The sequence below is a fragment of the Lagenorhynchus albirostris genome, chromosome 2, assembly GCF_949774975.1.
Source record: "Lagenorhynchus albirostris chromosome 2, mLagAlb1.1, whole genome shotgun sequence".
NCBI lineage: Eukaryota > Metazoa > Chordata > Mammalia > Artiodactyla > Delphinidae > Lagenorhynchus > Lagenorhynchus albirostris.
Genome location: NC_083096.1, coordinates 40,108,679 through 40,132,691, shown reverse-complemented (window position 1 = coordinate 40,132,691; position 24,013 = coordinate 40,108,679). Strand labels below are relative to the sequence as shown.

Here is a 24,013-nt window from a genome sequence, read left to right as displayed (position 1 = left end):
CAAAAAGTTCACTTCTCACATTATTTTCTTTCTGTTTTTCACATGGTTTCAAGCGGAAAGACCTAGTCCATCTTTAAATGAATGAGATTTCACCTGCAGCCAAGCTTAGTCTGGGTAATAATTCCCTTATCAGAAACTTACCAGAAAGTTTCAGGTTGATGACACCCAAACCTAAGCTCAAAATTCTTATTGCCAATGTTTTAACATAAGGAACTTCAAGAACTGGAGAGAATAAATCAGTTATCTATACACTAACATGGAAGTATTTCCAAGTTTTACCGTTAAAGAAACAAAACATTTTTATCCCATTTCTGTAAATAACAATACTTATTACCTCTGGCATTGAAGAACATTTGGAATAAAATACTTCAGTCTATTAGTAATGGTCATTTCTGGGAAATGTACTTATGGGCATTTTTCGCTCTATAACTACGAGTTTTTATGCTCATGTATTAATCAGGAGGAAAAAATTCTGACCATGCTAGAAGCAGATGTTCTGTCTTCTCTGCTTGACTGAGTTCCTTAACAGCGGGTCATAGTCACTGTTATATATAGCAGAGTAGGGCTCACTAAGGTTCCACAACAAATGAATGAATTAATCAATGAATACGAGTCTTGACGATCTCACATAGCTGTTGAGAAAACCACACATACTCCCATGAACGCGTTTTCCAGTTAATGTGCAAAACAGACATAGCCGTAATGGAGGCCAGTTAACTCAGCGTCCCTCCCTCCGTCAGCCTACACTACAATTGAAAAAATCCCGATTACGACTAAAAGTGTCTCGAGAGCACGAAAGTGCAGCTTTCTTCAGTACTCTTCGCTAACACGAACTCGCTCTGCCTGTGGGAGAACTCGGCGGCTGGGAAACAGAACTGGAGTCGGCGTTGGTCCGAGGTGTTGTTCGGGGGGAGGTGAATCCCGCCGGCAACAGGCAGCGGTTAGGGCCGTTACTCACCATTTCTCGGGACGCCAAACTGGGGCTGGCGGAGTACCGAATTGAAGAGCATCTGGGCCGGAGGAAAACTTTCAACTGAGAGAAAAGCCGTGGAAATGCCCCCAGATTCAGCAGAAATCTTATGTGGCGTCCCTTAGAACACGACTAGTTATTGCCTCCAACTCCCGCCACCGTAAGCCCCGGCCACCAAACTCCCCGCCAAACTGACGTCACGCCCTCTGATTGGCTCCCGCCGCGGCGTCCGGGCGCGTCCGAGTCACTTCCCCCTTCGAATCCCCGCCTCCTTTTCTCCCAGCCGCGGGAACCTGGAGTTCCTGAGCTCCCTGAGCGCCTGCGCGGGGGGCCGCAGAGGCGCTGGCGAACGGCGGGGAGACCAGAGCGCATGCGTAACACGGCTTGACAGAGCGCGGAGGAAAAAATCCGCGAGAAGGTGGTGGAAGAAGATGGCGGTGCTGGGGAAGAGTTTGCAATCTTTCTAAATAGGCTAGTCGAGTAACTGTTCGGGTCATGGCGTCAAACTCAACTAAGTCTTTTCTGGCAGATGCCGGCTATGGCGAACAGGAGCTGGATGCGAACTCCGCCCTTATGGAATTAGACAAAGGTATTCGAAAGAGCGGGCTGAGCGGGTGAAACGCATGTGGGGGGAAGTGGCGCCCCCAGGCGGTGGTAGCTTCGTGAGAAGCCGGGAAGGCGCATGCGCTTATCTTCCCTGGGCGGGGGCGGGCGCTGGCGCCAGTGCTTTTGGTGAGTCCAGGGCTTTTGCCGCTTTGCGAGATTGCCGGGAAATTGCAGCGTTGTTAGGTTGGCCTCGTACAGGTGAAAAAGTAGCGAGTGGGGGCCGTTTTGACCACTTGAGGGCACAGTCTCCCGATTTTCCAAGCAGTTTCTAAAAACGATAAATTGAAATTGTGAGATTATTTTTCAGTATGTTCAGTTGAGACCAGGTCTTCACCAAGGGTGCTGAATAATAATCTTGCACCGATTTATAACGATTCATTTAATTTCTGTAATTCTTACCTGCCGGTTATTAGGCAGGTTAAAAATAGGGCCAAGACCATCCGAAAATCAGAGCCCCTGCTCATTCTCTGCAGACGGATTCCACGAGTTCTATTTCCTTACGGGAGTTGGAGTGGTGGGAGCTTGGTGTAGTGGTGGGAGCTTGGTGTAGTAGTAGGAGCTTTGGATAGACTGAATTCTTATATCGTTCATTTTATGATCCTGGACAGGTCACCTAAGTTAACCTAACCTTGTTTTTTTTCTGTGCAAAGTGGGTAAAGTACCATTGAGCTAGCAAGATTATTGTAAATATTGTGATATAATGGTATGCAAAAGAAGTCTTTATTAAATGCAAAAGAGATTTGCCTTCTTTCTTAGATATGGATATGGGAGGCATGGGCAGATACTTGTCAGTAAAGAACTGAAGTATTAAAATGAAACCTTTGTTTTCAGTGTACTTAAATGATTTTTATTGAATGGGGGAACCATTTTGTCACCTGGTATGCAGTTAATTTTTAATTAACTACAACCAGTGTGTAATATATTAAGAACTAGAGGTTAGAAGGATTTTTCTTAAAGTCCACTTTGAGCCACTTCCCAGCTCTCCGACTTGGACACTATCTTATACTTTTTGGGGACTCTTTATTTTGTTTGTTTTTTAACCTGTAAACATTTACAGCAGGTTCGTCTAGATAAGAGTTTCTCAGACTTTTTAAAAAAGCTTTTAACTCCTTTTGATCAACATAAAAATGCCACAGCACTCCAATGAGACATTCCTTTGGTTGAGTCACAGTATCTTTAGTGCAGGTCCATCAGCCAAGAAAATGATGTTGAGCTTTGATTTCTCAACAAATCTATGAGGACTTTTCCCTCTAAAATATAAAGTCATAACGTTAAATGTGGTTTTTTTTATAAATTTTATTTTTTTAATTTATTTTTTGTAGTTGAAGTATAGTTGATTTACAATGTTGTGTTAGTTTCAGGTGTACAGTAAAGTGATTCAGTTATACATATACATGTTATCTATTCGTTTTCGGATTCTTTTCCTTTATGGGTTATTATAAAGTATTGAGTATAGTTCCCTGTGCATTCTTTCTTTTTTTAAAAAAATTAATTAATTAATTTACTTTTTGGCTGTGTTGGGTCTTCGTTTCTGTGCGAGGGCTTTCTCTAGTTGTGGCAAGCAGGGGCCACTCTTCATCGCGGTGCGCGGGCCTCTCACTATCGCGGCCTCTCTTATTGCATAGCACAGGCTCCAGACACACAGGCTCAGTAGTTGTGGCTCACGGGCCTAGTTGCTCCGCGGCATGTGAGATCTTCCCAGACCAGGGTTCGAGCCCATGTCCCCTGCATTAGCAGGCAGATTCTCAACCACTGCGCCACCAGGGAAGCCCCTAAATGTGTTTTTTATACACTACATAATCTTTCCCTCCCCATTCTGATATTTCCTTCCTTATTACCCTCTTAAGAGTTGCAGGTCTGGATATCTAATATTCCTACTAATTCTGTAAAGACATTTTCTACCACTGTGGTCCAGGTGGACTCATCCCATAATGACAGTAGAGCAGTGGTGTGGAACAGAATTGGGATGGGACTTTGAAGAAATGAGAAATCTAGAGTTGTTTAATTCCGAAAAACTTGAAGTTGTAGTAAGAAAAAATATAACACAATTTTTCCTTCTTAAAAATTGAAATAGGAATATTTCAGATCTGTAAGAAATATATAGGTGGCTATTGAGTGTAAACCAGGTGTCTGTCCTAGATACTAAGTGATGGTGTTAAATCCTCCCAGCAGTGCCTTGGGTGAGTATTTTACAGGTAGAATTTGATGTGGGGTTACTTGAATGCATGGATGCTCCACAGATACTGAGGGACTACTGTAGTGAGGAGGCAATTGTATCAATAGCAATCCAGGGAAAAGTGGCTTGGGCCAGGGTGGTTACAGTGAGGCTGTGTGAAGTGCTGAGATTCTGTATATATTTTGAAGGTATAGCCAACAAGAGTAGCTAATGAATTGGATGAGAATGTGAGAGTTAAGTAGTCAGGAGAAACGCAGAGGTTTTTGGTCTGAGCTCTTGGAAGTATGTATTGCCATCTACTGAGTGGATGAAAATCATATCAGTTTGAGACTGTTAAATTTGAGATGTCTCTTAGACATCCAGCTGGAGATGTTGGGTAGGCAGTTAGATATACAGATGTGATACTTGAACTACATTATAAAGAAGTATCTGTAGCACTAGTGTCAAGAAATACACTTGGGAAATGGTGCCATTTATAACCTGTTATATGTTTATAACTATTGCACTTTGTTCCGAGCGTTTTGAGCAAGCATGGCAGTAAGCAACTTGTTTCTGATCTGTCTAGGAATAAATGGACGCTCTTTTTTTTTTTTTTTTTTGCGGTACACGGTCCTCTCACTGTTGTGGCCTCTCCCATTGCGGAGCACAGGCTCTGGACGCGCAGCCTCCGCGGCCATGGCTCGCGGGCCCAGCCGCTCCGTGGCATGTGGGATCTTCCCAGACCGGGGCACGAACCCGTGTCCCCTGCATTGGCAGGTGGATTCTCAACCACTGCGCCACCAGGGAAGTCCATGGATGCTCTTTTAAAGCTGACTTAACTCTGTTCATTTAGGATGTAGTTAGTAACACAGAAAAATCATCCTTTATATAATAGCCATTAAGTCATTCAACAAATATTTACTGATCATCTACACTGTGTTAGGCACTCAGACTTGGGGCTGTATTAGTGAACAAAACAGCTTTAAGAAGCTCACATGAGGCAGACAGTGCTAGATCAAATATGGCTTTGTTAGGACAAGAAGTTTGGATTTATGCAAAGTGCATTGGGAAAACATTGAAAGTTTTTAAGCAGAGGACTGACATGGATTGGTTTACATTTTTGAAGGTCACTTTAGCTCCTATGTAGAGGTCATTTTGCCTTCCCTTTTTAAAAGTTTTAAGCTGATAACCATGCTGCCTGAGCTGTGAAGACAGCAAAGTGTCAAATCAAGTATAACTTATGTATATATGACACATTTCATAATCAATCATTTCTATAATATAGGCATTACAAAGGACATATCTCCCATAATTTACTCAGTGTAACTTTCACTAATGTAACTTCTACACTGTCAGTCTAAAGATTTTTAAGTCAGCTGATGGGAAGTTGTCCCAGTGATTTAGGAAAACTTATGCAAGATCTCCTTCACCCTGGGTGAAAAGGAGAGTCTACCTTAAATGACGTCACTCAGCCTATCTGCTTTCTGTAAGGTTGGCCTTGTGGGGGGGATGAGATCCAAGAGCAATGGGGAAGAGAGTGGTTTCCCTTTCTTGCACCTGGGCAATGAGAAGGAAGGAAATGTAGGGGGTGGAGTTGCTGTCTGAGGTGTTGGTGAACTTAATGTTGCATGGAAAACTTGATGGTATGTTCAATGAAAAAGTTAATTATGAAATAGGAAATTGATGTAAATCAGGACAACTGTTTTCCCTTAGATGCTGTCACTTCACCTATGTTCCAAAACATCTGAATTCTCAGACTCTGGAAGAGACCACAGGTTGCTTTTACTCTGTCCATATTGGTACAGATGTAGTTGGTATTATGATAAACAAATATGAGACCCTGTGAGTATCCCCATATCCCCTACTAAAGAGGGAGGTCTCTGCAGCCAAGTTTGTACCAAGTGACTAATTCCAGGCCATAAGTGATTCAGAAGTGGCCATGTGACCCACACTGAGTCAATCAAATTCTTTCTCTTGAGAATCTGTACTACCAGACCAAACTTAGTGTGGCAGTATTGAGAAGTGGACCTGTAAGATCATGTAGAATTAAGGTCAGACTCTTAACTCAAAGCCACATAAAAACCAGCATTATAAAGGACTGATTCTTAAAGCCTGGCTGGTGATCCTTTGATGGACTATGAACTGATCCAAAAATCCAAGGCCCTTCTTTAGTTCTTACTGAAATCCATAGACTCATTTTTACATATGGCTAAAAGCTATTATCTTGTAACTTACAAAGTAAGTTATTAAATATTCCTAAAAGTTGGTATTCATAAAAATAATTTGTTTATGATTCTAAATCAGTATTTGTGCATACTGCACAATATTACATACATTCTCACCATGTATATTTACAGATTCTAAAGTTTGGGGGAAGGATGCTTTATTATTAATGCATCATCAGTTGAACTGACTATCCTATTAGTTGTTTTTATTCTTGCTTTTTAAATATAATTTACTGAGATGTTACCATGATCAGTTTACTAAGCTGTTGTGAGATTGCCTTGGTATAATGTGTGGTGCATACTTGTGTTTGTATTTCTCCCCTCCCCACCTCATTTTTAATGAATAGACTTTAAGATGTTATGGTTTAAGATGTTAGGGTATTAGGGTTCCATTTTGAATCATTCTCACCCTTTAGCTAAAGCAAATGTATACAACAAATTCTCCTAAAATGTGCTTGTGTAGTAGTGTGTATTAGCAGTGTTCTTTGTAGTGGATATTAGTCATATTGGTGGTCACTTAGCATCTTGTGAACATTCTATGCTTGAGGAATGGCCCACACCACAAGCACTGTCTCATCAAGGTGGAAGCAAAAGCTCACTTTCCTAGTTTCCCTTTTAAGAGTGCAGGAGAGAATTCCCTGGCAGTCCAGTGGTTAGGACTCCACACCCTCACTGCCAAGGGCCCAGGTTCAATCCTTGGTTGGGGAACTAAGATCCCCACAAGCGGTGCGGCCAAAAAAAAAAAGCACAGGATGTGAACTAGGCTTGCCAATCAGACAAATCTCCTCCAGGCTCTGTGATTTAGTTTAGAGATGCAAGAAGGCAGAGTTGAAGAGTACTTGCAGTTTCCTTGGCAGCAGCAGTGGCTGCTTTGTCCATAGTGTACAGTAGTAGCAGCAATGGCTACTACATTCCTAGATGATAGGAGAGCTAATTCTAGCATCTGGTGCTTCCCAGCAACAATAGTTTACCTCATCTAATCAGCTTGGCAGTGTGGAGTTAGGTGTTCTTAGGAGTTTTGCCTTGAAACTTCTTTTTACTTTAATAAACACTCAATAAAAACTCATTTCCTGCCTAATCATCAGAGTTAGCTTCTGTTGCTTGCAGCTAAGAACTCTGACTGATACATGCTACCTAGTAATGTATGCTGTTTTGAAAACTTGATTGATGTATCACAAATCCCAAGTTTACCATAATTTATGTTATTTCTCTTCAATTCCTTGGAATTTGTCATCCCTCAGAATTACACCACTCTGAAATCCCATTCAGGTATCTCTTCTTTAATCTTAACCTCTGTCCTCTAGTTGCTTGCTAGAAATGCATTTTAGCATAATAATTAGGACCAGATTGCCAGGATTTGAATTCCATCTCTGCCATTTATTAGCTGTTGTTCCTTAGGCAAGTCGCTTAACTATTCTTTACCTGTGTCCTCATGTTTAAAATGGGAATTATTGAATAATACCTAACTTCTGTGAGTATAGTGAGAGCTTCATACATGTAAAATGCTTACTAGAGTATCTGGCACAGAATAAGCACTTAATATGCATCATCATCATCATGATGATTAACTGCTACTTTAACATTCTTTATTTCATTCAGACCTCAGTATACTTACCTCTCTACTTCCCTTACCTCTCAATCCCTTTGTGTTTTTACTTCTTTATCCAGCTTAGATTTTATGGTCCCTCATTTCATTAATTTCATTAAGTTTCTTACCAGTACTTTAAATTCTCATCCAAGGTTCTATTTTAGTCATGTGTGCCCAAAGGCAGCCAAAAATTGCTGGAGAAAGTCATACAACTTGGTATGTGGCTTTTATCAGAAATGACACAAACCCAAACTGGCCTTCAACACAGACCCGCAATACTACAATGTTTCTTTCTTTAGTCAGGATTCTCCCACCTTCTTTAGTGACATTTCAGATCTTTAAATTTTCAAAAAAAAACCCCAAACCCCAGAAATCCTGGGTTTTATGTGGAATCTCATTTCATTTTTAATATTTGACAATGAATTCAAAACCTTTGAAAACATTGTATCATAAAGTTACTCTTAGGGCCAGATTCAGCAGCCTACTAGTTTTCAGTCAAATAAGATTAAGTGGCAGAGGATAGCTTGAGGATCTACTCGCCTACCTTCACAAAACAGCTAACTAGATGCGTGGGCCCCCACTGTAGAGATTTGGTAGGTTGGAGAGGAACCTTAGCATAGACATTTTTGAAAAATTTCACAAATGTTTCTGATGCAGAATCAGACCTGATAAACCACTAGCGTAGCAAAATGTTCTGCACATTTTAAATGAGAAATACGTTTAGAATAATGAATTTCATTGCTGCCAAATGGATTTTGACTGAATAAGCAATTTATGGACAACTTATTTTACTTCTTCCTAGTCTACCTGCATGTTGCAACTAAGTTGAGCACTGTTTAACTCCAGACACTGAAAAGGAAGAGATCTCTGTTGCTTTGGTGGGAGAATAAAAAGTAAAATGTAGAAACAGCAATCACATCCTTCCACAGTGGGTCTTACGGTGGCATTCTTATGATCATTGGTCTTCTGATCAGGGTATTTTTCCTCAGATTTGTTGTAGCTAGCAACAGAAGTACAGTGAATAACCTCTTAAACCCCTCTAAGAATAAGATCTGCTTGTGCTGAGCTGCTATTTTCAGGTGCTTGGCTTATACTGGAGTTGGAATTGGCCTAGAGCAAGCAAGCTGGGTACCATACTGCCCCAGCCTAGGATTGTTGCTGCACTGCAGGCCTTAATGCACTTCTCTCTTCTCTTGTACCCTAGCTTCTGACCTTCTGAGCCAGCCTAGCTTCTCATTTCCTCTCTCATAAAACTCATATCAGAAAATAAGCGAGACATTTACTATTCTTTAGCTCATGTACCCTGATGGGTCTATTATGGGAATGAGGGTCTACTTTATCTTAAAGAAATAAAATTTGACCACACTAGAGAAATCAAAACCTTTCTTTGACCAGATGCAAAATTATCTTTGGTACATTTTAAATCAGCATGTTTAAGTAAATGATTTGGTCTTTGGTTCCGTTTTTAAAGGGAAGGTAAAGTGGATCATATTCTGTTGAGGAGACTCCCTGTATGTAGACCACTTCCTACTTTCTTTACCTTTTTCATTCCAACCAAGGTTAATTTATTACAAACAGAACTTTACTATCCTTTGTATCACTCAACTCTTGAGAGAGAGAAGAGAAGGAAACAAGTCCAATTACTGTGGGTTCTCCCAGCATTCCCTTCCCCCAGCACACGTACATAAGCACACATCTCTTCCTTCTCTGTTCTCACACCTCCATCCTCACACTTGCCTTTCTTTTTCTCCCCTTCCCTTGTGTCCTTCAGTGCCCTATCTGTGTGTCCCTTGACCCCTTTTTCAAGGATACAGGAGCCATTGCCAGTAACCTACAGTGTCTCTGTTGGTACTGTGCATTTAGTGGGAAGAAGACTCCTAGATCTTCTAGTGGCAGTTCTTGTGTGTATGGAAGTTGGTGGGTGAGGGGTGTAGGGAGAAGGGAGCAGACAAAGAAGGGGTATGTTCTAAATATCTCAGTTAGAGTTAATTTTGAATTAATTTTCCCAGAGGAACTTTTATTGTAAGTGGTTATTAGATTATGGAGTACTATGAGTACTGATAGTGCTATATTTTTTCCTATGAGGAAATATTTTCCAAGTACCAAATAACTAACATGAGTGTACCTATAGAACTTAACTCATTAGGAAGTTGTAGAAATTGCATGTGCAGATTTACTTTGTGGTTGTCTTATGTATTGGAACAAAGTGGCAACCAGTAAAGAGCCCTCTGTCAACTGGGGGAAAACCACACAATATAAGAGCTGTGATTTGAGTTTTATTCAGTGTCTTACTGAGGACTATAACCTTGGCGACAGCCTTCCAGATAGCTCTGAGGAACTGCTCTGAAGAGGCAGAGGGAGAGGTCAGTATACATGTGATTTTGGCTAAGGAGTATGTGCAATCCAACATATGTCTCGGTAGAAGGTTACTGCTAGTCTAAGGAACAGATATCTCAGTTAATGATTTTAGTGCTTTTCTAAGTGTGGGAAGATGCAAGAATCTGGGTTCATAAAATTTTTTTTTTCCTGAAATATAACTATCTAAGGGCCTGTTTTGCCTGTTTTGCCTAAAGCACAGAGTGCCTCATCTTGTTCTTTGTCCTAAATTCCTTTCAGGTGTGCTGTAGGTCAGCGACTTAATCTTTGTAGAACTGAATGGCAAGTGACATTCCTTGTTTTACACCTCAGACAAACATTTCCTTTGTCATTTTTTAACAGTGAACAAACTTTACTGAACAGAGATGTTCTAGGGCACTAACTCTTGTGCAGATATAATCAGCATTTTGTAAATGGCAAAATACTAAAAGAAAAATATTTGAAGGTGATACTGTTAATTCCATATCAAGATACTCATTCTTAATGATTTTTTTTAAGGATTGAATATTAACTCCTTTTATTTGTTGGATTTTTTAAAAAATCAGATTCATTGAGGGAATTCCCTGACGGTCCAGTGGTTAGGACCCGGCGCTTTCACTGCTGAGGGCCCAGGTTCAACCCCTGTTTGGGGAACTAAGATTGCACAAGCTGTGTGAGGTGTGGGGGGAAAAAAAATCAGATTTCATTGAGGTATAATTTGTATATAATAAAATCCACCAAATGTATGCAGTCATGAAACCACTACCTAGAACAATTCTTTCACCCCCAGAACTTGCCCTGTGCCCCTTTGTGGTCAGTTCTCTTTCTTTAGCTTCTGGTATCCACTTTCTGCTTTCTGTTCCCATAGTTTTGCCTTTTCCAGAATGTCACATACAGTGGTCTTTTGGGACTGACTTCTTTCACTTAGCATAATGATTTTGAGATCCACCCATGTTGTTGTATCAGTAATCGGTTTCTTTTTATTGCTGAGTATGAGTCCATTGTATGGACCACAGTTTGTTTATTCATTCACCAGTTGATAGACTGGGTTGGGTTGTTTCCAGTTTGGGGCTATTACGCATTAGCTGCTGTGAACCTTTGCATACAGATCTTTGTATGGACAGATGTTTTCAATTCATTTAGGTAAATATTTGGAAGTAAGATTGCTGAGTGTATAATAAGTGTATATTTACCTTGATAAGAAATGACCAAACTGTTTTCCAAAGAACTGTATAGTTTTGCATTTCCACCAGCAATGTATGAGAGTTTTAGTTGCTCCATATCCTCTTAGCACTTGGTATTGTCGGTCTTCTTTGCCATTCTAATGGATGTGTAGTGGTGTCTTACTGTGGTTTTTAATTTACATTTCATGGATGACTAACAGTGATGAGCATCTGTTCATGTGCTTATGTTTGCCATCCTTATTTCCTCTTTAGTGAAATTTCTCTTCAAATCTTGCCCATTAAAAAAAATTAAGTTTTCTTTTTATTGAGATACAAGAACTGGGCTTCCCTGGTGGCGCAGTGCTTGAGAGTCTGCCTGCAGATGCAGGGGACACAGGTTCGTGCCCTGGTCCGGGAAGATCCCACATGCCGTGGAGCAGCTGGGCCCGTGAGCCATGGCCGCTGAGCCTACGCGTCCGTCCGGAGCCTGTGCTCTGCAATGGGAGAGGCCACAACAGTGAGAGGCCGCATACTGCAAAAAAAAAAAAAAAAAAAGTGAGATATAAGAACTATGGATAAAGTCCTTTATCAGATACATGTTCTATAAATATTTTCTTCCAGTATGTGGCTTGTTTTTTTATTCTCTTAACAGTATATTTTGAAGAGAAGTTTTTTGTTTTAATAAATTTATTTATTTATTTATTTTTGGCTGCATTGGGTCTTCGTTGCTGCGCACAGGCTTTCTCTAGTTGCAGCAAGTGGGGGCTACTGTTCATTGCGGTGTGCGGGCTTCTCATTGCGGTGGCTTCTCTTGTTGTGGAGCATGGGCTCTAGGTGCGCAGGCTTTAGTAGTTGTGGCACGCGGGCCCAGTAGTTGTGGCTTGCGGGCTCTAGAGCTCAGGCTCAGTGGTTGTGGCACGCGGGCTTAGTTGCTCCGCAGCATGTGGGATCTTCCCGGACCAGGGCTCGAACTCGTGTCCCCTGCATTGGCAGGCGGGTTCCTAACCACTGTGCCACTAGGGCCACCAGGGAAGCCGAAGAGCAGAAGTTTTTAATTTTGATAGAGTTTAACTTATCACTTTTTAATTTTATGATGTTTTTAATCTAAAAACTCCACTTTTTTTTTATCTAAGAATTCTTTGCTTAACCTAAGCTTATAAAGATTTCCTCTGTATTTTCTTCTATATAATTTATAATTTTAGCTCTTACATTTAGGTCTGTGGTTCATTTTGAGTTAATTTTTGTATATGGTGCAAATTAAGGATTGAGTTTCTTTTTTTCTCTTCTTTTTTTAAATTTCCCTTCTGATTTCTTCTTTCACCCTTCACTTCTTTCAGTGATTCATCTTATTGATTATTTATAAGTGTGTTGCTTAATTTCCAAATATTTGGGAATTTTTAAATATTTTTCTCTTACTGATTTTTAATTTAATTCCATTATGGTCAGAGAACATACATAGTATGATTTCAGTCCTTTTAAATTTGTTGAGGTTTACTTACGGCCCCAAATATTTTATCAACTCAATCTTTTTTAAAAAATAGTTTCTTTTTCATTATTCTATATCTAAAAGTGACACTTTACCAAATTACTATTTCATATGCCATTTTTATTTTTGAAAAGGTAATGAGTTACAATTGTACTTAATTGTTAAGAATGATTATTACTTTACTGTGTAAATACTTTTACTCTGTAATACTGTGTTGATATTTGCTATTTTTGCCTTATTGTAGCCACAAATTTGTAAACTGTTCTTCCCTTTTTATGCTCTTCATAGGTCTAAGATCTGGCAAACTTGGTGAACAGTGTGAAGCAGTTGTCCGCTTTCCCAGGCTCTTTCAGAAGTATCCATTTCCCATTCTCATCAATTCTGCTTTCCTAAAGTTAGCTGATGTTTTCAGAGTTGGGTAAGTCTTTTTAAGGCCTTGGTGTCCTAAAGCACATTGTTCATATTTCTTTATTTTATATTGTGGTCTGTATTCTTTTTGGCTTTTAGGACTTCCACATGGTTCATTGCAACAAATTTTGGTGTGAAATTTAAAGGCATTTTAAGCAAAAGTGAAGGATATAAGTCAGAGAGTACTTATTTCTTTGGGGGACAGGATAATTCAAAATTAAGACAACCTTAATATATTATTGTATATTTTGGAAATATCTGTGGCTTTGTGCAGATAGTTTGGAGAAGTTTCTGATTTAACAGTTTATTTTATAACATGAAATGACATGTTACATGAGATTATGGGTCACTGTGAAGTGCCTGAAACATGTAAGCAAGCACTGAACATACACCTATTTTTTTCCCTCTGCCATTCCCTCTCCCACTTCTTTCCACCCTTCTCCATGCATTCGTGTGCTTATACACACACCAAATCAGACTTGGAGAAATGATGTTGTAGAATTAGCTTGAGAGGAAGATGACCATCTCCTTGGTTATAATATGACTGAGGAGATTGAGTTTGGGGTCCAGGGCTTCTCTTTCTGTTACTACTGTTTTGGTGCCTTGCAGTAGGACTGCAGGCTTTGCTAACTGCTTATGCTTAGTACTCATCTCATGTACAGTTGGCCCTCTGCAGCTAAGCATTCTGCATCCATGGGTTCTACCAACCATGGGTCAAAAATATTTGGAAAAAAAATTCCAGAAAGTTCCAAAAAGCAAAACTGGAGTTTGCCACACATTGGCAACTATTTACATTGTATTTACATTGATTTATATAGCATTTATATTGTATTAGGTATTGTAAATAATCTAGAGATGATTTAAAAGTGTGTGGGAGGATGTGCAAATACTATGCCATTTTGTATAAGGGATTCGAGTCTCCAAGGGTTTTGGTATGGCAGGGGGTAGTCTGGAACCAGTCCCGCTCCCCACCATGGAAATCACAGGATGACTGTACAGACTTTAACTCTTTCAGTGGTAAGACAGAGAATATTAAGATTGAAAAACATTGGCCTATTGCTAAAATTTATTAATATCATTAGTGTTGCTTTGATTCCTAATTAAATATTACTTTATAAAGTGGTCTAATTTATTTTATCTGTGGTTTTTCATAGAAACAATTTCCTGAGGCTATGTGTTCTTAAAGTTACTCAACAAAGTGAGAAGCATTTGGAGAAGATTCTAAATGTGGATGAATTTGTGAAGAGGATTTTCTCTGTGATTCATAGTAATGATCCTGTAGCAAGAGCCATCACACTCCGGTATACTCTGTTATGCTAATGAGTCACCACAAGATTGTTTGAGTTGTGATTATATATCCCCAAAAGGCAATCTATTTACTTTTATCATTTTGAATATTAAGAATTTATTTTTATTTTTTCTACTAACAGTCACTGAGAAAATATGGTAACCATCCTAATCTGTAAATGCCTTGCAGCTAACCATCTATGATACTGTTTTGGTAACTTACGTTTGAAATATTTCTCTTCGTGGGTGGATGTTCTGATCTGATAACTCTAAGGTGAATGTGGCTTAGCCTCAGCTTATTTTGAACTTTTACCTTCCTGACCTTGTTCTACTGTTTCATGTCAGTTTTCTGTATTCATCCTTGGTTATGTGCTTGTTTTTGTATATGATAATTTATATTTGGACTCCTTGGAGAATGCCAGATATAACCATATTAGTTTCTTCAGCCTTTTCTTTTCTTTCTTGGCATTAAAAAAAATTTTTTTTAAGTTTTGTTAGAATTTCATTTTGTAAGCCTTATATCCAGCTTGAACCAATATCCTCATTTTAGGTCTATCATCTATGAAATTATATGCATAATTTTTGGATTGTTTGAAACTCACTTTCCTAAACTCTTCCTTCCTCAATTCTGATATGAGCCCCAGGGAGCATTCTCCTCTCTTCTCTTGATATTGAGGAGAGATTTGAAAATCATGATACAAGTAATCACTGATGTTGAAAAAAAGATTGGGAAGTCTTACTTTTTACTTTGCGGATCTGCTGAATAACAAAAGTATTGAACTCTTAATGCTTTGCTGAAATGGACTTCTTCATACAACACTGGAAAATTGATATTTTGATGCTTTAATAATTTAAAAGTTTCTTTTTCTGGGCTGTCTTTGGTACTCAGCATGTACTTCAAGGTGATTCTTAAAAGTTTTACTTGTGTTAAATAAGCCATGTTAGTTTTTCTGACATATTGAAGTATGGAAAAGTGTTTAGAATTTGAGTCACTGCTTGATTTCTAAAATTGATACTTTATTAACCTGAGATTTATGGAATGACCTGTAAACTTTAGTTTTGGTAATTTAGCTTTGCCTGTTTCTTCCTTTTCTGACCTTGAGCTTATTGTATTTCCATTCTTCTTGGGTTTCTCTGTTTGTGCAGGATGTTGGGAAGTCTGGCATCAATAATTCCTGAGAGGAAGAATGCTCATCATAGTATTCGTCAGAGTCTGGATTCACATGATAACGTAGAAGTTGAAGCCGCTGTTTTTGCTGCTGCTAACTTCTCTGCACAGTCAAAGTAAGCGTAGGCCTTTTATAATTTGGCTTCCCAGGAAGAGGTTTTGAAGGAATAACTCATCTGTGTATGTAAAACACTAAGGGATACAGAAAAATGTAAATTGCAAGGTGTATTTTCCAAGAGGGTTTCCGTCATGTTGGGAAAACAGGACTTAAATCCATAAAACAGAAAAGTTAAGTACAGATGTTGGCATTAACTGTAAATGAAATTAGAGTTTCCAGAAGGACAGGATCAGCATGGGATTAGAGTAGTTGGGGAAGGCTTCACTGGGGAGCAGAAGCTTTGTCTACTGAACAGCCTTCCCCAGACATACAGTCCTAATACTAAATTGCTGCTTTCTTACTGTCTTCTCAAGTTTAGCTTTTTGGCAGTAGAACTGTGCACAGTTTGACAGAGACAGTAACTTGAGTTGAAACCAATTTTAATTTCTTTGGGATGTCATAGTCTACTATCTTACAAAACAGTATATCTATGTGTGTGTGTGTGTGTGTGTGTGTGTGTGTGTGTGTATTTTTTTTTGATGAAATGTTGACCATAGTTTTATGACTGTGTTTGACTTGCTTGATTATCCTCTCTAAAAAATATATATTATTCCCTTTAGTGACTGATGGGGAAGTAGCATTGCTTTCTGGAGGACATTTTGGTAATATGTATTTTGCTTCAAACATGTACATTCCTTTGACCTAGAAAATCCACTTATAAGAACTTATCCTAAGGAGTCAGCAATGTGTACTGATATTTACTTACAAGGATGCTAGTTATAGGGTTATCGTAACCAAAAAAATTAGTAACAACTTAAATTCCAACCAATGTGCTAGTAAGATAGATATGACCGTACAACGAAATACTGTATCAGCTTTTGTAACGCATATATTTTAGAAATATATTTGGAAATAGGTTACATAATAGGTTATATGATATAGATTTATTTAAAAAACAAGTATTTATATTTATGGAATAGAAAAAAGACTAGAAAGATATATATCGAAGTATTGTCTCTGGTTGGTAAGATGGTTATCTTATTTTTGTTTTCTTTTTTACAAATTTCTGTATATCCTGCTAGGAGCAAGTTTTGGTTTTATAATCAGATGACTATGATTTTTTTTTAATAAAAAGTAGCATTTACATTAAGAGCCTCTGCTAAATTTGGATAAGACTTGAAAGAGTTAATCACCAACAGTCTTCCTTTATATTTTATTAATACATCACATTCTTCTCTTCAGCTGCTCTTATGAAGCCTTCAGAATTCCAGGATTACTCATTGGAAAAGGAGATTAGAGAATAGAAAGCATATAGTCTTTAATTCACTGATCGAAAGTAGTAGGTGTGGCAATAATTGAGGAAGAGAAATATCTGAGTAAAGACAGTTCCTATTTGTGCTTTTGAAAGTTGGCATTTTTTTCTTATTGATGACCAGTAAACATTTAATAGTTTACGTAAAAGCAGTTTTTCACATACCAGCCTTTAATATGGTATACTTGTGATTTGTGATGTTTAAAAATACCAAATTAGTGCAATAGGAAAGTCTGAAGGACCTATCTAGATGTATCAGTGTGAATAAGCAAATACGTCTTTTTCAGATTAGCATTTACCTCTTCCCCCAGAAGTGATGACCTGGCTTGAGATCAAATATCTCAACCAATACGGATGGATTTTTATGTTAGTATCTCCATCAATTTTGGATCTTAAACAAATTAGAGAAACTGGCCAAAAAAGACCTTAAGAATTTATTTAATCCTGTTTCCACCTGTCTGCTACCACAACCACATGTGACTTGTTCTGAAAAAGGTTATAAGTTTTAAGAGCTAGCCCCAGAGCAGGAGTTGCAAACCCAAATGCCTTCAGGGACCAGGGAGGCATTGTCAATGAGAGAAGTGACTTCACGTGATGACTGTGGTGAACCGAAGGGTGCACTCACCATCTAAAAGGAGTAGCCCCTTGGTACCAGTAGATGGTAACATTCCAGGAGTGTATGACCAATGGTGTGACATCGGAATTTGGGGGTGGGGGGTGGGGGGAAGAAGCTGGAGAATAGGATTATTCTGTTTATTTCACCATACAAGACTATATATTCTTAACATATTCTTAATGCTGACATTAAGAATTTAAAAAAATATTATTAGACCAAAAAAGAAGAAAAAAAGGAAAGAAAACTGCAGGCTTCTAACTTGCAGTTTATTGACCCTAGAGGAGTGTAACAGACTTTTAAACTTTGAGTTGTTATCAAAGTTATTATATAGTTAGTTGGACTTCCCTGGTGATGCAGTGGTTGGGAGACCACCTGCCAATGCAAGGGACACGTGTTCCAGCCCTGGTCTGGGAAGATCCCACATGCCGCGGAGCAACTGAGTCCATGCACCACAACTACTGAGCCTGCGCTCTAGAGCCCACGAGCCACAACTACTGAGTCCACGCACCACGACTACTGAAGCCCATGCGCCTACAGCCTGTGCTCCACAGCAAGAGAAGCCACTGCAATGAGAGCCTGCGCGCTGCAACAAAGAGTGGACCCCGCTCGCTGCAACTAGAGAAAGCCCGAGCACAGCAGCAAAGACCCAACGCAGCCAAAAATTAAAAAAAAAAAAAAAGATACTATTTAAAAAAAAGTTATTATATAGTTAGTGAAGAAATACTTAGTGAATATCCATCATGTCCAGACTCTATTCCAAGCACCAGGAATACAGAAGTGGAAAAGATGAATGACCTGTTGTGATGTAAATACAAAGTAGTTTCAGCTGCTCATTAATGTTATGGAAAAATAGAACAGTTTTGTCATTGTGATGATGACCTGAGTGAGCTGCTTAGGTAGAGTGATCAGGGAAGACCTCACTGAGTAGGTGACATTTGAGCTGAAACTGGGTGCTGAAGAAGAGGCAGCAATCTAGAGGAAGGATATTCCAAGCAGAAGGAATAACAAGTACAGGAGCACTCTGAAATGTGAACAGGTCATCTATACATACCTAATACACCTTTTGCCTTATACCTGAAAGACATTTACAACTTACTTTTTCTTATCAAATGTGAGGCTGATATCAGAGCAGTAGTTTTGAAACTATTTGGTATCAGAATCCCTTTACACTCTTCAAACATTATTGAAGTCCTCAAAGAGCTTTTTTTGTTTATATGGATTATTATATCAACTGATAGTTACTGTATTAGAATGAAAATGCCTAAATTTTTAAAATATTTATTAGTTCATTTAAAAAGTAACAAATTCTGGGGCTTCCCTGGTGGCACAGTGGTTGAGGGTCCGCCTGCCGACGCAGGGGACACGGGTTCGTGCCCCTGTCCGGGAAGATCCCACATGCCGTGGAGCGGCTGGGCCCGAGAGCCATGGCTGCTGAGCCTGCGCGTCCGGAGCCTGTGCTCCGCAACGGGAGAGACCACAACAGTGAGAGGCCCGCGTACCGCAAAAAAAAAAAAAAAAGCAACAAATTCTTAATATGTTAAATTAAAAAATCTTTATGAAAATAATTATTTTCGAAAACAAAAATCAATTTTGTGGGAAGAGTGGTGGTGGTTTACGTTTTTACAAATCTTTTTAATGTCTGGCTGGATTCTCATATCTGATTCTGTGTTCACTGTTTCTGTTGCAATGTTATTTTGGTTAAAATATGAAAAAAATCCAGCCTCACACAGATATATAGCTGGAAAAGAAAGGAGTGTTTTTAAAGGCTTTATAGGTAATTATGGATGTTTTTCTTTGCTACTATACCAAAACTAGAAAAGTGTTGGTTCTTAAAGGTTAATTGCCCTGTGAACTCTAAAGCCACCAGTGAATATGTACTGTTACGTTGAAAGCCATTGGCCTCTCTTACCCGTGTATGGTTTTATAACTTAGATATTGGTCTTCTGGAAAATATTGGTTCGCTGTGTTATGCAGGTCTTCCAAATGTTGACCTTTTTCATTGTAAAATATCAAAGGCATTTGTTACTATCACCACTGATCTCATCAGGAAGGTCTGTGAATATTAAGCTGTCAAGCTCATGGTGACAGATACAAGTTTTCTGAAATGCTAATTTTTGCTTAGAAGCTGAGATTGGCAAAAAATTTTCCCAGTTACTTTCCTTAAAGTTACAAGCTTTCTTTATTCATCTTTTTAGAAAATATCTGCAAATAGCCAACTCTGAATAATTATGAAATTTCATGAAAAAAAATGGGTAGTTCATGTAGAAACTCAAATGACTGCATGGTATTTTTCCTGCAGACAACCACTGTGTACTTGATGTGTGCTTTCCATTTTGTCAGAGAATATTAAATAATATCTTAATGGCAGAAAATGTTTTATATAGATATCTAAACTGCAGAGGGGAAGTATTCCATGCCCTGTGTATAATTTATCATGATTAAAAGAGCCAAGTTAGATCATATTATCTGTATCTTATTTCCTTACATGTTATATGATGTTTTATCCCAAAAATTCATGTTATTAATAACTTTTGCAACATTCAGTGATATTTCAATTGCAACAGACTCAAAAGCAACACCTTGGAAAATACTTTACACATATATAATATTTTTTAAATGCCTACTTTGTTTTTAATTTTTATTTTATTTTTTTAATTGAAGTATAGTTTGTTTACAATGTTGTGTTAGTTTTAGGTGTATAGCAAAGTGATTCAGTTATGCATATATATATCTATTTTTCAGATTCTTTTCCCATATAGGTTATTACAAAATATTGAGTATAGTTCCCTGTGCTATACAGTAGGTCCTATGTGTTATCTATTTTATATATAGTAGTGTGTATATGTTAACCCCAAACTCCTAATTTATCCCTCCTCCCCCTCCCCCTTGGTAAGCACAAGTCTATTTTCCATGTCTGTGGGTCTATTTCTGTTTTGTATGTAAGTTCATCTGTATCATTTTTTTTGATTCCACATTTAAGATATATCATATTTGTCTTTTTCAGTCTGGCTTACTTAGTATGACAACCTAGGTCCATCCATGTTGCTGCAAATGGCATCTTTCATTCTTTTTTATGGCTGAATAATATTCCACTGTATATGTATACCACATCTTCTTTATCTGTTCATCTGTTGATGGACATTTAGGTTGTTTCCATCTCCGGGCTGTTGTAAATAGAGCTGCAATGAACATTTTGGTACATGACTCTTTTTGAATTATGGTTTTCTCAGGGTATATGCCCAGTAGTGGGATTGCAGGATTATATGGTAGTTCTGTTTGTAGTTTTTTAAGGAGCCTCCATACTGTTCTCCCTAGTAGCTGCACCAATTTACTTTCCCACCAATAGTGCAGGAGGGTTCCCTTTTCTCCACACCCTCTCCAGCATTTATTATTTGTAGACTTTGATGATGGCCATTCTGACTGGTGTAAGGTGATACCTCATTGTAGTTTGGATTTGCGCTTCTCTAGTAATTAGCAATGTTGAGCATTGTTTCATGTGCCTTTTGGCCATCAGTATGTCTTCTTTCTTCTTTGGAGAAATTTCTATTTAGATCTTCTGCCCATTTTTTGATTGGGTTGTTTGTTTCTTTGATACTGAGCTGTATGAGCTGTTTGTGTATTTTGGAGATTAATCCTTTGTTGCATCGTTTGCAAATATTTTCTCCCATTCTGTAGGTTGTCTTTTTGCTTTGCATATGGTTTCCTCTACTGTGCAAAAGCTTTTAAGTTTAATTAGGTCCCATTTGTTTATTTTTGTTTTTATTTCCATTACTCTAGGAGATGGATCCAAAAAGATTTATGTCAGAGAGTATTCTGCCTGTTTTCCTCTGGGAGTTTTATAGTATCTAGTCTTACATTTAGGTCTTTAATCTAAAAAATGGCCACTTTTAAATAATTTGGCTCTTAGTAAGATTCTATCCATATTTCCTACTGCGTTTCTACTACTTCATACTTACTCTGTTTTTCTAAAATTCAGAATATTTGGTATATATTTTATTGTTTACGTAAGTGATCGCTTGTGTGTTGAAAGCTTCTCTTAATTAAAAGTGTGTCCTAAAACATTGTAGACCGAGATGGTGACCTTGAGTCTTTCAGACAGTGTCATTTAGTAATGCAAATTGCAACAATGCTCATAAATCAGAGCATTTTTCCTTGAAAATCATGTGGGAACAGTGTTGGCATAAGCCCACTGCTGTTTGGAGTTTTGGTTTCAGTTGCATTTCTTACCCCACCCCTGGCACCTGACCTTAGGAATATTAGTTACGATTTGGAGTATTGCATTTCTCCTGTGCTTACTGTGTTCTGTTTCTTTTAAGTCCTCAGAAAACTGAAGCAAATTTAATTGTTTGGTTTTAAAGATTTTGCTGTTTTCTCTTTCCAAAGGGATTTTGCTGTAGGAATCTGTAACAAAATCAGTGAAATGATTCAAGGTATGTATGCTTCATTTGGTATTATGAAGTAACTTAATGGGATTTATATTAATATTAGCTGCTAACATTTATTAAGTACTTACTGTGTGCTAGTCACTATTCATTCGTTTATTCATTCAAATAATGTTTATTAAGTGTCTTCTAAATGCCAGAACTATTCTAGGTGCTTAGGATACAGTAGTACACAAAACAAAGCCCTTGCCCTCATGTAACCTACATTCTAATGGTGGAAGGGTTGGTGGTGGCAACAGATAAGTAAATTTATGACATATCAGGTGCTGCGGAGAACAAGTGCGGTAAGAAGGTTAGAGAGTCCCCAGAGCAGATGGCAGGATAGAAGGGGGGAAGTTACTGTTTTATATATGTTGATCAAGGAAGACTTCTGATAAAGTGATATTTGAGTGAGAAATGCAGATATTTAGGGGGAAAACATTCTGACCTGGGGGAGAGCTGTGCTGTTAGGAGCTCTGGGACTCTCTTCACTCTGCTAATGTCCCTCCAGTATCTTGCAGCTGCAACGAAACTCAAATTCAAATTCCTCACTGTAGCCTACAAAGCCTTAGTATTTTAGTCTCATCTTCCATACTGTGCTTCACATGTATTACCCCACTACCCTCATCATATTCATAAAAGGAAGCTCTGGGGTTACAGCATTGCACAGCTCTAGAGAACACGACTCTCTTTGTGTATTTCTAGATGGCATTTCTTTGAATTGTGCAATTTGGCAGACTTGGATAGGTAACACTACTACCTCTATTTTATGGAAAAGGAAATGGAGCCACAATAAAATCACTTAATTGAAGACTGAGATAGAGTGGTTGAGCTTTATCCTGTTTCTGTTTATTCCTTTGTCTTTTTTCCCCTGCTGCCAGAAAGGGGCTGTCCTGCAGAAAGCTATCATTAGAAAGGAAGCATCACTCATTCATTGAGCAGGTTTTTATTGAATGCCTGCTGTATCAGACAAGATCTCAGCAGGAAACAGATGTCACATTTGAGCTGAGATAATTAGTAGGGTTTAATGAAGGAACGATTTACAAAGGTGTGGGCAAGGTAAACTATAGGGGATGATGTAGTCCTATACCCCTCTATGGTGCAGAAGAGGGAGTGGTTACCAGAACCTGGAGTCACATCAAGAGGGCCACTTTGAAAAACTGACCTTCAGAATGATGTGACCTGATGTGACCCTGCAGAGAAGGAGCCAAGGAATAAATACTCGGTCCTGAGCATTCTTCTCTTCCCCTCTGCTGGGGCTCTCCACCCAGAGAGAAGGCAAATAGCAAGGGAGTTGATGTAAGCCTCCTAGGGTGCTGGAGGATTCTGTATAGCTTGAGTGGTGGCTCTATGGATATATTCATATGTAGAAATCCATTAATATGCATACTTAAGATTCATTTTTGTTCCATAAGTTTTATCTGTAAAAAATTAAAGTAGGGACTTCCCTGGTGATGCAGTGGTTAAGAATCCACCTGCCAGTGCAGGGGACACGGGTTCAAGCCCTGGTCTGGGAAAATCCCACATGCTGCGGAGCAACTAAGCCCATGCACCACAGCTACTGAGCCTGCACTCTAGAGCCCGTGAGCCACAACTACTGAAGCCCGCATGCTTAGAGCCTGTGCTCTGCAACAAGAGAAGCCACCGGGGCTTCCCTGGTGGCGCAGTGGTTGAGAGTCCGCCTGCTGACGCAGGGGCCGCGGGTTCGTGCCCCGGTCTGGGAAGATCCCACATGCCGCGGAGCGACTGGGCCTGTGGCCATGGCCGCTGAGCCTGCGTGTCCGGAGCCTGTGCTCCGCAACGGGAGAGACCACAACAGTGAGAGGCCCGCGTACCGCAAAAAAAAAAAAGAGAAGCCACTGCAGTGAGAAGCCTGCACACCGCAACGAAGAGTAGCCCCTGCTCACTGCAACTGGAGAAAGCCCGCGCAGAGCAACGAAGACCCAATGCAGCCAAAAATAATTAAATAAAAACAAACAAACAAATAAATAAATTTAAAGTGGAAGTAAATGAACAGGAATTAGGAGATAGAAAGAGAGACAGGGAGAAAAACACAGGGGTGGGAATGGGGGCAAGGTGGAGGAAGATTGGAGCTCAAGATAATAGAAGTGGTGAGCAAGTTTTAGGAATAAAGTATCCTTAAATTAAATTTTAAG

At 39.0% G+C, this 24,013-nt stretch overlaps 2 protein-coding genes across 5 annotated transcripts in view; one reads left to right on the top strand and one right to left on the bottom strand.

Annotated features, from left to right (window-relative positions):
- Positions 1-1,124, bottom strand: part of DTL (denticleless E3 ubiquitin protein ligase homolog) — a 39,950-nt gene extending 38,826 nt beyond the window's left edge. For all 4 annotated transcript variants that reach the window (XM_060142124.1, XM_060142126.1, XM_060142127.1 and 1 more), the window contains exon 1: positions 959-1,124. In XM_060142124.1, the coding sequence (XP_059998107.1) occupies positions 959-1,010 (52 nt within the window). In that variant the 5' untranslated portion in view covers positions 1,011-1,124. The remainder of the gene's footprint in view (positions 1-958) is intronic.
- Positions 1,125-1,378: 254 nt separating this feature from the next.
- INTS7 (integrator complex subunit 7) overlaps positions 1,379-24,013 on the top strand; it is a 92,431-nt gene continuing 69,796 nt past the window's right edge. Inside the window, exons 1-5 of the mRNA XM_060130983.1 lie at positions 1,379-1,559; positions 12,837-12,966; positions 14,111-14,257; positions 15,390-15,527; positions 21,820-21,866. Coding sequence (XP_059986966.1) covers positions 1,466-1,559; positions 12,837-12,966; positions 14,111-14,257; positions 15,390-15,527; positions 21,820-21,866 — 556 coding nt within the window. The 5' untranslated portion in view covers positions 1,379-1,465. The remainder of the gene's footprint in view (positions 1,560-12,836; positions 12,967-14,110; positions 14,258-15,389; positions 15,528-21,819; positions 21,867-24,013) is intronic.